This window comes from Oncorhynchus mykiss, chromosome 26, assembly GCF_013265735.2.
Source record: "Oncorhynchus mykiss isolate Arlee chromosome 26, USDA_OmykA_1.1, whole genome shotgun sequence".
Lineage (NCBI taxonomy): Eukaryota > Metazoa > Chordata > Actinopteri > Salmoniformes > Salmonidae > Oncorhynchus > Oncorhynchus mykiss.
The window spans coordinates 40231449-40245074 of record NC_048590.1 but is presented as its reverse complement, the minus strand read 5'-3'; the positions used below and the strand labels follow the sequence as shown (position 1 = coordinate 40245074).

Below are 13626 nucleotides of genomic sequence, written 5' to 3'. Positions count from 1 at the left end.
AGCACAGCAGTAGTTATCCATCCTGTCTGTTATGTTTCCTCTCTCTCTCTCTGTTGTCCAGGTGGTTATCGGTGCCCCCACAGCACAGCAGTAGTTATCCATCCTGTCTGTTATGTTTCCTCTCTCTCCCTCTCTGTTGTCCAGGTGGTTATCGGTGCCCCCACAGCACAGCAGTAGTTATCCATCCTGTCTGTTATGTTTCCTCTCTCTGTTGTCCAGGTGGTTATCGGTGCCCCCACAGCACAGCAGTAGTTATCCATCCTGTCTGTTATGTTTCCTCTCTCTCTCTGTTGTCCAGGTGGTTATCGGTGCCCCCACAGCACAGCAGTAGTTATCCATCCTGTCTGTTATGTTTCCTCTCTCTCTCTCTCTGTTGTCCAGGTGGTTATCGGTGCCCCCACAGCACAGCAGTAGTTATCCATCCTGTCTGTTATGTTTCCTCTCTCTCTCTGTTGTCCAGTTGGTTATCGGTGCCCCCACAGCACAGCAGTAGTTATCCATCCTGTCTGTAATGTTTCCTCTCTCTCTCTCTGTTGTCCAGTTGGTTATCGGTGCCCCCACAGCACAGCAGTAGTTATCCATCCTGTCTGTTATGTTTCCTTTCTCTCTCTGTTGTCCAGTTGGTTATCGGTGCCCCCACAGCACAGCAGTAGTTATCCATCCTGTCTGTTATGTTTCCTCTCTCTGTTGTCCAGGTGGTTATCGGTGCCCCCACAGCACAGCAGTAGTTATCCATCGTGTCTGTTATGTTTCCTCTCTCTCTCTGTTGTCCAGGTGGTTATCGGTGCCCCCACAGCACAGCAGTAGTTATCCATCCTGTCTGTAATGTTTCCTCTCTCTCTCTCTGTTGTCCAGGTGGTTATCGATGCCCCCACAGCACAGCAGTAGTTATCCATCCTGTCTGTTATGTTTCCTCTCTCTCTCTCTCTGTTGTCCAGGTGGTTATCGGTGCCCCCACAGCACAGCAGTAGTTATCCATCCTGTCTGTTATGTTTCCTCTCTCTCTGTTGTCCAGGTGGTTATCGGTGCCCCCACAGCACAGCAGTAGTTATCCATCCTGTCTGTAATGTTTCCTCTCTCTCTCTCTGTTGTCCAGGTGGTTATCGGTGCCCCCACAGCACAGCAGTAGTTATCCATCCTGTCTGTTATGTTTCCTCTCTCTCCCTCTCTGTTGTCCAGGTGGTTATCGGTGCCCCCACAGCACAGCAGTAGTTATCCATCCTGTCTGTTATGTTTCCTCTCTCTCTCTCTCTGTTGTCCAGGTGGTTATCGGTGCCCCCACAGCACAGCAGTAGTTATCCATCCTGTCTGTTATGTTTCCTCTCTCTCTCTGTTGTCCAGGTGGTTATCGGTGCCCCCACAGCACAGCAGTAGTTGTCCATCCTGTCTGTTATGTTTCCTCTCTCTCTCTCTCTGTTGTCCAGGTGGTTATCGGTGCCCCCACAGCACAGCAGTAGTTATCCATCCTGTCTGTTATGTTTCCTCTCTCTCTCTCTGTTGTCCAGGTGGTTATCGGTGCCCCCACAGCACAGCAGTAGTTATCCATCCTGTCTGTTATGTTTCCTCTCTCTCTCTCTGTTGTCCAGGTGGTTATCGGTGCCCCCACAGCACAGCAGTAGTTATCCATCCTGTCTGTAATGTTTCCTCTCTCTCTCTGTCGTCCAGGTGGTTATCGGTGCCCCCACAGCACAGCAGTAGTTATCCATCCTGTCTGTTATGTTTCCTCTCTCTCTCTCTGTTGTCCAGGTGGTTATCGGTGCCCCCACAGCACAGCAGTAGTTATCCATCCTGTCTGTAATGTTTCCTCTCTCTCTCTGTCGTCCAGGTGGTTATCGGTGCCCCCACAGCACAGCAGTAGTTGTCCATCCTGTCTGTTATGTTTCCTCTCTCTGTTGTCCAGTTGGTTATCGGTGCCCCCACAGCACAGCAGTAGTTATCCATCCTGTCTGTTATGTTTCCTCTCTCTCTCTCTGTTGTCCAGGTGGTTATCAGTGCCCCCACAGCACAGCAGTAGTTATCCATCGTGTCTGTAATGTTTCCTCTCTCTCTCTCTGTTGTCCAGGTGGTTATCAGTGCCCCCACAGCACAGCAGTAGTTATCCATCCTGTCTGTTATGTTTCCTCTCTCTCTGTTGTCCAGGTGGTTATCAGTGCCCCCACAGCACAGCAGTAGTTATCCATCCTGTCTGTTATGTTTCCTCTCTCTCTCTGTTGTCCAGGTGGTTATCGGTGCCCCCACAGCACAGCAGTAGTTATCCATCGTGTCTGTTATGTTTCCTCTCTCTCTGTTGTCCAGGTGGTTATCGGTGCCCCCACAGCACAGCAGTAGTTATCCATCCTGTCTGTTATGTTTCCTCTCTCTCTCTCTGTTGTCCAGGTGGTTATCGGTGCCCCCACAGCACAGCAGTAGTTATCCATCCTGTCTGTAATGTTTCCTCTCTCTCTCTCTGTTGTCCAGGTGGTTATCGGTGCCCCCACAGCACAGCAGCGGTTGTCCATCCTGTCAGTGCTGTGCCAGGCCATGCCAGTGTGTGTCAGTGTGGACTGGGCAGAGCTGGCCCAGAGGACTACAGGATATGTGGGTGCTGACCTCAGTGCTCTCTGCCGTGAGGCTGCCATGCTGGCTATACGACACAACACACCGGTAAGCATAGACACACACACTGTAAAGTCAGCTCATATTGGTCCTTTGAGCCGGATCATCCACACACACACACACCTGTTCTAACTTCTATCTAGGTTATTGTCATTGAGATAGTCTTAACATTATTGACTCCTGCTGTGTGTTGTGTATGTTGTCAGGGTTCAGGGGAGCAGGCTATCACCATGGAACACTTCCTGTCTGCCCTGAAGACTGTCCGTCCATCCTGTCTGAGAGGCAGTCTGGGACGGACAGACCTCCCAGCCGTCTCCTGGGAACAGATAGGAGGCCTGGAGGAAGTCAAAGTCAAACTACAACAGGTACTGGTGGAACTATACTGGGAAAACAGCAGCATTCATTCATTCGACCAACACTGATGAGCAGCAGGCTGCTGCTCCAGTTTCAACTGTTCTGCCTTATTATTATTCGACCATGCTGGTCATTTATGAACATTTGAACATCTTGGCCATGTTCTGTTCTAATCTCCACCCGGCACAGCCAGAAGAGGACTGGCCACCCCACATAGCCTGGTTCCTCTCTAGGTTTCTTCCTAGGTTTTGGCCTTTCTAGGGAGTTTTTGCTGTTTGGGGTTTTAGGCTGGGTTTCTGTACAGCACTTTGAGATATCAGCTGATGTACGAAGTGCTATATAAATACATTTGATTTGATTAACAGATACACAGCTCTGCTCCAAAGTAGTGCACTAGAGAGTAAGGTGAATAGGGTGTCATTTGAGACTTCCTGACTTCCTGTCCTCTGTTTCTGGTCCCTCCTTGTAGAGTATAGAGTGGCCAATGCGTTACCCGGAGGCGTTTGTGCGTCTGGGTCTGTCCCGTCCCCGGGGGGTGTTGCTGTACGGTCCCCCAGGCTGTGCTAAGACCACCCTGGTCAGGGCTGCAGCTACCTCCTCCCATTGCTCCTTCCTGTCAGTCAGCGGGGCTGACCTCTACTCTCCATTTGTAGGAGATTCGGAGAAGGCCCTGGCTCAGGTAGGGGTTTGGAGAGCCCCTCGTCTTAACTGAATGTTCCTATTGTTCTTGTACTAGCATGCAGTGTTAGACATTTTCTGAAGCAGTTCAACTTTGTTATTTGGAGGAATGTTGCTGTCATGCTTTAATCAATAGAATCACTTTGGTAGATGTTATTGTGTGTATGTCAATAACCTTGTGGTGTGTTCCTGTATGTAGCTCTTTCGTCAGGCGCGGGCCTGCGCTCCCTCCATCCTGTTCCTGGATGAGGTGGACTCTCTGATTGGCTCCCGGTCAGAAGGCTATGTCCCTCAGAGTGCCCAGACCCGCCTCCTGTCTGTGCTGCTGAATGAGCTGGACGGGGTAGGCTTTAGGACCCTGGAGAGGCGAGGAGCAGGGAAGACCCTACAGGCTGAGGGAGTGGAGCACCACCAGCAACAGGAACATGTCAGACATGACATCCTACTACTAGAGCACCAATCAACACATACACCATATAATCACACAAAAAACATACACACCAACAGCACACTTTATATGTAGATTCTGCTCAGAATCACTGAATTACAAATCACTTAAAGAGTAGCGATTCTGAGCTTCACATTGCTCAAACTGATCGCCTCAAACGTCCTGACAATCGCTACTGTCGTTGTTAACATGATGTCCTGTCTGCCCTCCCTGTCAGTTGGAGTACCAGGAGGTGTGTAACAAGGAAGTGATGATCGTAGCGGCCACTAACAGACCAGACTCTCTGGACAGTGCCCTCCTAAGGCCTGGAAGACTGGACCAGATCATCTATGTACCCCCACCTGACCTACAGGTATCTATTACCACCTTCACCTGACCTACAGGTATCTATTACCACCTTCACCTGACCTACAGGTAACTATTACCACCTTCACCTGACCTACAGGTAACTATTACCACCTTCACCTGACCTACAGGTAACTATTACCACCTTCACCTGACCTACAGGTAACTATTACCACCTTCACCTGACCTACAGGTAACTATTACCACCTTCACCTGACCTACAGGTAACTATTACCACCTTCACCTGACCTACAGGTAACTATTACCACCTTCACCTGACCTACAGGTTTCTATTACCACCTTCACCTGACCTACAGGTATCTATTACCACCTTCATCTGACCTACAGGTAACTATTACCACCTTCACCTGACCTACAGGTAACTATTACCACCTTCACCTGACCTACAGGTATCTATTACCACCTTCACCTGACCTACAGGTAACTATTACCACCTTCACCTGACCTACAGGTATCTATTACCACCTGACCTACAGGTAACTTACCACCTTCACCTGACCTACAGGTATCTATTATCACCTTCACCTGACCTACAGGTATCTATTACCACCTTCACCTGACCTACAGGTATCTATTACCACCTTCACCTGACCTACAGGTAACTATTACCACCTTCACCTGACCTACAGGTATCTATTACCACCTTCACCTGACCTACAGGTATCTATTACCACCTTCACCTGACCTACAGGTTTCTATTACCACCTGACCTACAGGTAACTATTACCACCTTCACCTGACCTACAGGTAACTATTACCACCTTCACCTGACCTACAGGTATCTATTACCACCTTCACCTGACCTACAGGTATCTATTACCACCTTCACCTGACCTACAGGTTTCTATTACCACCTGACCTACAGGTAACTATTACCACCTTCACCTGACCTACAGGTTTCTATTACCACCTTCACCTGACCTACAGGTAACTATTACCACCTTCACCTGACCTACAGCTTTCTATTACCACCTTCACCTGACCTACAGGTTTCTATTACCACCTTCACCTGACCTACAGGTTTCTATTACCACCTTCACCTGACCTACAGGTTTCTATTACCACCTTCACCTGACCTACAGGTAACTATTACCACCTTCACCTGACCTACAGGTAACTATTACCACCTTCACCTGACCTACAGGTATCTATTACCACCTTCACCTGACCTACAGGTATCTATTACCACCTTCACCTGACCTACAGGTTTCTATTACCACCTTAACCTGACCTACAGGTAACTATTACCACCTTCACCTGACCTACAGGTAACTATTACCACCTTCACCTGACCTACAGGTTTCTATTACCACCTTCACCTGACCTACAGGTAACTATTACCACCTTCACCTGACCTACAGGTATCTATTACCACCTTCACCTGACCTACAGGTTTCTATTACCACCTTCACCTGACCTACAGGTAACTATTACCACCTTCACCTGACCTACAGGTAACTATTACCACCTTCACCTGACCTACAGGTATCTATTACCACCTTCACCTGACCTACAGGTATCTATTACCACCTTCACCTGACCTACAGGTTTCTATTACCACCTTCACCTGACCTACAGGTTTCTATTACCACCTTCACCTGACCTACAGGTATCTATTACCACCTTCACCTGACCTACAGGTAACTATTACCACCTTCACCTGACCTACAGGTTTCTATTACCACCTGACCTACAGGTAACTATTACCACCTTCACCTGACCTACAGGTAACTATTACCACCTTCACCTGACCTACAGGTATCTATTACCACCTTCACCTGACCTACAGGTAACTATTACCACCTTCACCTGACCTACAGGTATCTATTACCACCTTCACCTGACCTACAGGTAACTATTACCACCTTCACCTGACCTACAGGTATCTATTACCACCTTCACCTGACCTACAGGTATCTATTACCACCTTCACCTGACCTACAGGTTTCTATTACCACCTGACCTACAGGTAACTATTACCACCTTCACCTGACCTACAGGTAACTATTACCACCTTCACCTGACCTACAGGTATCTATTACCACCTTCACCTGACCTACAGGTATCTATTACCACCTTCACCTGACCTACAGGTTTCTATTACCACCTGACCTTCAGGTAACCATTACCACCTTCACCTGACCTACAGGTAACCATTACCACCTTCACCTGACCTACAGGTTTCTATTACCACCTTCACCTGACCTACAGGTTTCTATTACCACCTTCACCTGACCTACAGGTTTCTATTACCACCTTCACCTGACCTACAGGTTTCTATTACCACCTTCACCTGACCTACAGGTTTCTATTACCACCTTCACCTGACCTACAGGTAACTATTACCACCTTCACCTGACCTACAGGTAACTATTACCACCTTCACCTGACCTACAGGTATCTATTACCACCTTCACCTGACCTACAGGTTTCTATTACCACCTTCACCTGACCTACAGGTTTCTATTACCACCTTCACCTGACCTACAGGTAACTATTACCACCTTCACCTGACCTACAGGTAACTATTACCACCTTCACCTGACCTACAGGTTTCTATTACCACCTTCACCTGACCTACAGGTAACTATTACCACCTTCACCTGACCTACAGGTATCTATTACCACCTTCACCTGACCTACATGTTTCTATTACCACCTTCACCTGACCTACAGGTAACTATTACCACCTTCACCTGACCTACAGGTAACTATTACCACCTTCACCTGACCTACAGGTATCTATTACCACCTTCACCTGACCTACAGGTATCTATTACCACCTTCACCTGACCTACAGGTTTCTATTACCACCTTCACCTGACCTACAGGTTTCTATTACCACCTTCACCTGACCTACAGGTTTCTATTACCACCTTCACCTGACCTACAGGTAACTATTACCACCTTCACCTGACCTACAGGTAACTATTACCACCTTCACCTGACCTACAGCTAACTATTACCACCTTCACCTGACCTACAGCTAACTATTACCACCTTCACCTGACCTACAGGTAACTATTACCACCTTCACCTGACCTACAGGTAACTATTACCACCTTCACCTGACCTACAGGTAACTATTACCACCTTCACCTGACCTACAGGTTTCTATTACCACCTGACCTACAGGTAACTATTACCACCTTCACCTGACCTACAGGTAACTATTACCACCTTCACCTGACCTACAGGTATCTATTACCACCTTCACCTGACCTACAGGTAACTATTACCACCTTCACCTGACCTACAGGTAACTATTACCACCTTCACCTGACCTACAGGTATCTATTACCACCTTCACCTGACCTACAGGTATCTATTACCACCTTCACCTGACCTACAGGTTTCTATTACCACCTGACCTACAGGTAACTATTACCACCTTCACCTGACCTACAGGTAACTATTACCACCTTCACCTGACCTACAGGTTTCTATTACCACCTTCACCTGACCTACAGGTTTCTATTACCACCTTCACCTGACCTACAGGTTTCTATTACCACCTTCACCTGACCTACAGGTTTCTATTACCACCTTCACCTGACCTACAGGTTTCTATTACCACCTTCACCTGACCTACAGGTTTCTATTACCACCTTCACCTGACCTACAGGTTTCTATTACCACCTTCACCTGACCTACAGGTTTCTATTACCACCTTCACCTGACCTACAGGTAACTATTACCACCTTCACCTGACCTACAGGTAACTATTACCACCTTCACCTGACCTACAGGTTTCTATTACCACCTTCACCTGACCTACAGGTTTCTATTACCACCTGACCTACAGGTAACTATTACCACCTTCACCTGACCTACAGGTAACTATTACCACCTTCACCTGACCTACAGGTATCTATTACCACCTTCACTTGACCTACAGGTATCTATTACCACCTTCACCTGACCTACAGGTTTCTATTACCACCTGACCTTCAGGTAACCATTACCACCTTCACCTGACCTACAGGTAACCATTACCACCTTCACCTGACCTACAGGTTTCTATTACCACCTTCACCTGACCTACAGGTTTCTCTTACCACCTTCACCTGACCTACAGGTTTCTATTACCACCTTCACCTGACCTACAGGTTTCTATTACCACCTTCACCTGACCTACAGGTTTCTATTACCATCTTCACCTGACCTACAGGTAACTATTACCACCTTCACCTGACCTACAGGTATCTATTACCACCACCTGACCTACAGGTATCTATTACCACCTTCACCTGACCTACAGGTTTCTATTACCACCTTCACCTGACCTACAGGTTTCTATTACCACCTTCACCTGACCTACAGGTAACTATTACCACCTTCACCTGACCTACAGGTAACTATTACCACCTTCACCTGACCTACAGGTTTCTATTACCACCTTCACCTGACCTACAGGTAACTATTACCACCTTCACCTGACCTACAGGTATCTATTACCACCTTCACCTGACCTACAGGTTTCTATTACCACCTTCACCTGACCTACAGGTAACTATTACCACCTTCACCTGACCTACAGGTAACTATTACCACCTTCACCTGACCTACAGGTATCTATTACCACCTTCACCTGACCTACAGGTATCTATTACCACCTTCACCTGACCTACAGGTTTCTATTACCACCTTCACCTGACCTACAGGTTTCTATTACCACCTTCACCTGACCTACAGGTTTCTATTACCACCTTCACCTGACCTACAGGTAACTATTACCACCTTCACCTGACCTACAGGTTTCTATTACCACCTTCACCTGACCTACAGGTAACTATTACCACCTTCACCTGACCTACAGGTATCTATTACCACCTTCACCTGACCTACAGGTTTCTATTACCACCTTCACCTGACCTACAGGTAACTATTACCACCTTCACCTGACCTACAGGTATCTATTACCACCTTCACCTGACCTACAGGTTTCTATTACCACCTTCACCTGACCTACAGGTAACTATTACCACCTTCACCTGACCTACAGGTAACTATTACCACCTTCACCTGACCTACAGGTATCTATTACCACCTTCACCTGACCTACAGGTATCTATTACCACCTTCACCTGACCTACAGGTTTCTATTACCACCTTCACCTGACCTACAGGTTTCTATTACCACCTTCACCTGACCTACAGGTAACTATTACCACCTTCACCTGACCTACAGGTAACTATTACCACCTTCACCTGACCTACAGGTTTCTATTACCACCTTCACCTGACCTACAGGTAACTATTACCACCTTCACCTGACCTACAGGTATCTATTACCACCTTCACCTGACCTACATGTTTCTATTACCACCTTCACCTGACCTACAGGTAACTATTACCACCTTCACCTGACCTACAGGTAACTATTACCTTCACCTGACCTACAGGTATCTATTACCACCTTCACCTGACCTACAGGTATCTATTACCACCTTCACCTGACCTACAGGTTTCTATTACCACCTTCACCTGACCTACAGGTTTCTATTACCACCTTCACCTGACCTACAGGTAACTATTACCACCTTCACCTGACCTACAGGTAACTATTACCACCTTCACCTGACCTACAGGTTTCTATTACCACCTTCACCTGACCTACAGGTAACTATTACCACCTTCACCTGACCTACAGGTATCTATTACCACCTTCACCTGACCTACATGTTTCTATTACCACCTTCACCTGACCTACAGGTAACTATTACCACCTTCACCTGACCTACAGGTAACTATTACCACCTTCACCTGACCTACAGGTATCTATTACCACCTTCACCTGACCTACAGGTATCTATTACCACCTTCACCTGACCTACAGGTTTCTATTACCACCTTCACCTGACCTACAGGTTTCTATTACCACCTTCACCTGACCTACAGGTTTCTATTACCACCTTCACCTGACCTACAGGTAACTATTACCACCTTCACCTGACCTACAGGTAACTATTACCACCTTCACCTGACCTACAGCTAACTATTACCACCTTCACCTGACCTACAGGTAACTATTACCACCTTCACCTGACCTACAGGTAACTATTACCACCTTCACCTGACCTACAGGTAACTATTACCACCTTCACCTGACCTACAGGTTTCTATTACCACCTGACCTACAGGTAACTATTACCACCTTCACCTGACCTACAGGTAACTATTACCACCTTCACCTGACCTACAGGTATCTATTACCACCTTCACCTGACCTACAGGTAACTATTACCACCTTCACCTGACCTACAGGTAACTATTACCACCTTCACCTGACCTACAGGTATCTATTACCACCTTCACCTGACCTACAGGTATCTATTACCACCTTCACCTGACCTACAGGTTTCTATTACCACCTGACCTACAGGTAACTATTACCACCTTCACCTGACCTACAGGTAACTATTACCACCTTCACCTGACCTACAGGTTTCTATTACCACCTTCACCTGACCTACAGGTTTCTATTACCACCTTCACCTGACCTACAGGTTTCTATTACCACCTTCACCTGACCTACAGGTTTCTATTACCACCTTCACCTGACCTACAGGTTTCTATTACCACCTTCACCTGACCTACAGGTTTCTATTACCACCTTCACCTGACCTACAGGTTTCTATTACCACCTTCACCTGACCTACAGGTAACTATTACCACCTTCACCTGACCTACAGGTAACTATTACCACCTTCACCTGACCTACAGGTTTCTATTACCACCTTCACCTGACCTACAGGTTTCTATTACCACCTGACCTACAGGTAACTATTACCACCTTCACCTGACCTACAGGTAACTATTACCACCTTCACCTGACCTACAGGTATCTATTACCACCTTCACTTGACCTACAGGTATCTATTACCACCTTCACCTGACCTACAGGTTTCTATTACCACCTGACCTTCAGGTAACCATTACCACCTTCACCTGACCTACAGGTAACCATTACCACCTTCACCTGACCTACAGGTTTCTATTACCACCTTCACCTGACCTACAGGTTTCTCTTACCACCTTCACCTGACCTACAGGTTTCTATTACCACCTTCACCTGACCTACAGGTTTCTATTACCACCTTCACCTGACCTACAGGTTTCTATTACCACCTTCACCTGACCTACAGGTAACTATTACCACCTTCACCTGACCTACAGGTAACTATTACCACCTTCACCTGACCTACAGGTATCTATTACCACCTTCACCTGACCTACAGGTTTCTATTACCACCTTCACCTGACCTACAGGTTTCTATTACCACCTTCACCTGACCTACAGGTAACTATTACCACCTTCACCTGACCTACAGGTAACTATTACCACCTTCACCTGACCTACAGGTTTCTATTACCACCTTCACCTGACCTACAGGTAACTATTACCACCTTCACCTGACCTACAGGTATCTATTACCACCTTCACCTGACCTACAGGTTTCTATTACCACCTTCACCTGACCTACAGGTAACTATTACCACCTTCACCTGACCTACAGGTAACTATTACCACCTTCACCTGACCTACAGGTTTCTATTACCACCTTCACCTGACCTACAGGTATCTATTACCACCTTCACCTGACCTACAGGTTTCTATTACCACCTTCACCTGACCTACAGGTTTCTATTACCACCTTCACCTGACCTACAGGTTTCTATTACCACCTTCACCTGACCTACAGGTAACTATTACCACCTTCACCTGACCTACAGGTAACTATTACCACCTTCACCTGACCTACAGCTAACTATTACCACCTTCACCTGACCTACAGGTAACTATTACCACCTTCACCTGACCTACAGGTAACTATTACCACCTTCACCTGACCTACAGGTAACTATTACCACCTTCACCTGACCTACAGGTTTCTATTACCACCTGACCTACAGGTAACTATTACCACCTTCACCTGACCTACAGGTAACTATTACCACCTTCACCTGACCTACAGGTATCTATTACCACCTTCACCTGACCTACAGGTAACTATTACCACCTTCACCTGACCTACAGGTAACTATTACCACCTTCACCTGACCTACAGGTATCTATTACCACCTTCACCTGACCTACAGGTATCTATTACCACCTTCACCTGACCTACAGGTTTCTATTACCACCTGACCTACAGGTAACTATTACCACCTTCACCTGACCTACAGGTAACTATTACCACCTTCACCTGACCTACAGGTTTCTATTACCACCTTCACCTGACCTACAGGTTTCTATTACCACCTTCACCTGACCTACAGGTTTCTATTACCACCTTCACCTGACCTACAGGTTTCTATTACCACCTTCACCTGACCTACAGGTTTCTATTACCACCTTCACCTGACCTACAGGTTTCTATTACCACCTTCACCTGACCTACAGGTTTCTATTACCACCTTCACCTGACCTACAGGTAACTATTACCACCTTCACCTGACCTACAGGTAACTATTACCACCTTCACCTGACCTACAGGTTTCTATTACCACCTTCACCTGACCTACAGGTTTCTATTACCACCTGACCTACAGGTAACTATTACCACCTTCACCTGACCTACAGGTAACTATTACCACCTTCACCTGACCTACAGGTATCTATTACCACCTTCACTTGACCTACAGGTATCTATTACCACCTTCACCTGACCTACAGGTTTCTATTACCACCTGACCTTCAGGTAACCATTACCACCTTCACCTGACCTACAGGTAACCATTACCACCTTCACCTGACCTACAGGTTTCTATTACCACCTTCACCTGACCTACAGGTTTCTCTTACCACCTTCACCTGACCTACAGGTTTCTATTACCACCTTCACCTGACCTACAGGTTTCTATTACCACCTTCACCTGACCTACAGGTTTCTATTACCACCTTCACCTGACCTACAGGTAACTATTACCACCTTCACCTGACCTACAGGTAACTATTACCACCTTCACCTGACCTACAGGTATCTATTACCACCTTCACCTGACCTACAGGTTTCTATTACCACCTTCACCTGACCTACAGGTTTCTATTACCACCTTCACCTGACCTACAGGTAACTATTACCACCTTCACCTGACCTACAGGTAACTATTACCACCTTCACCTGACCTACAGGTTTCTATTACCACCTTCACCTGACCTACAGGTAACTATTACCACC

At 46.8% G+C, this 13626-nt stretch overlaps 1 protein-coding gene across 2 annotated transcripts in view; it reads left to right on the top strand.

Moving 5' to 3' along the window:
* Positions 1 to 13626, top strand: part of LOC110506132 (spermatogenesis-associated protein 5-like protein 1) — a 56441-nt gene that overhangs the window by 24778 nt on the left and 18037 nt on the right. For both annotated transcript variants that reach the window (XM_036964132.1, XM_036964133.1), the window contains exons 5-9: positions 2458 to 2643; positions 2802 to 2960; positions 3419 to 3628; positions 3827 to 4054; positions 4293 to 4427. In XM_036964132.1, coding sequence (XP_036820027.1) covers positions 2458 to 2643; positions 2802 to 2960; positions 3419 to 3628; positions 3827 to 4054; positions 4293 to 4427 — 918 coding nt within the window. The remainder of the gene's footprint in view (positions 1 to 2457; positions 2644 to 2801; positions 2961 to 3418; positions 3629 to 3826; positions 4055 to 4292; positions 4428 to 13626) is intronic.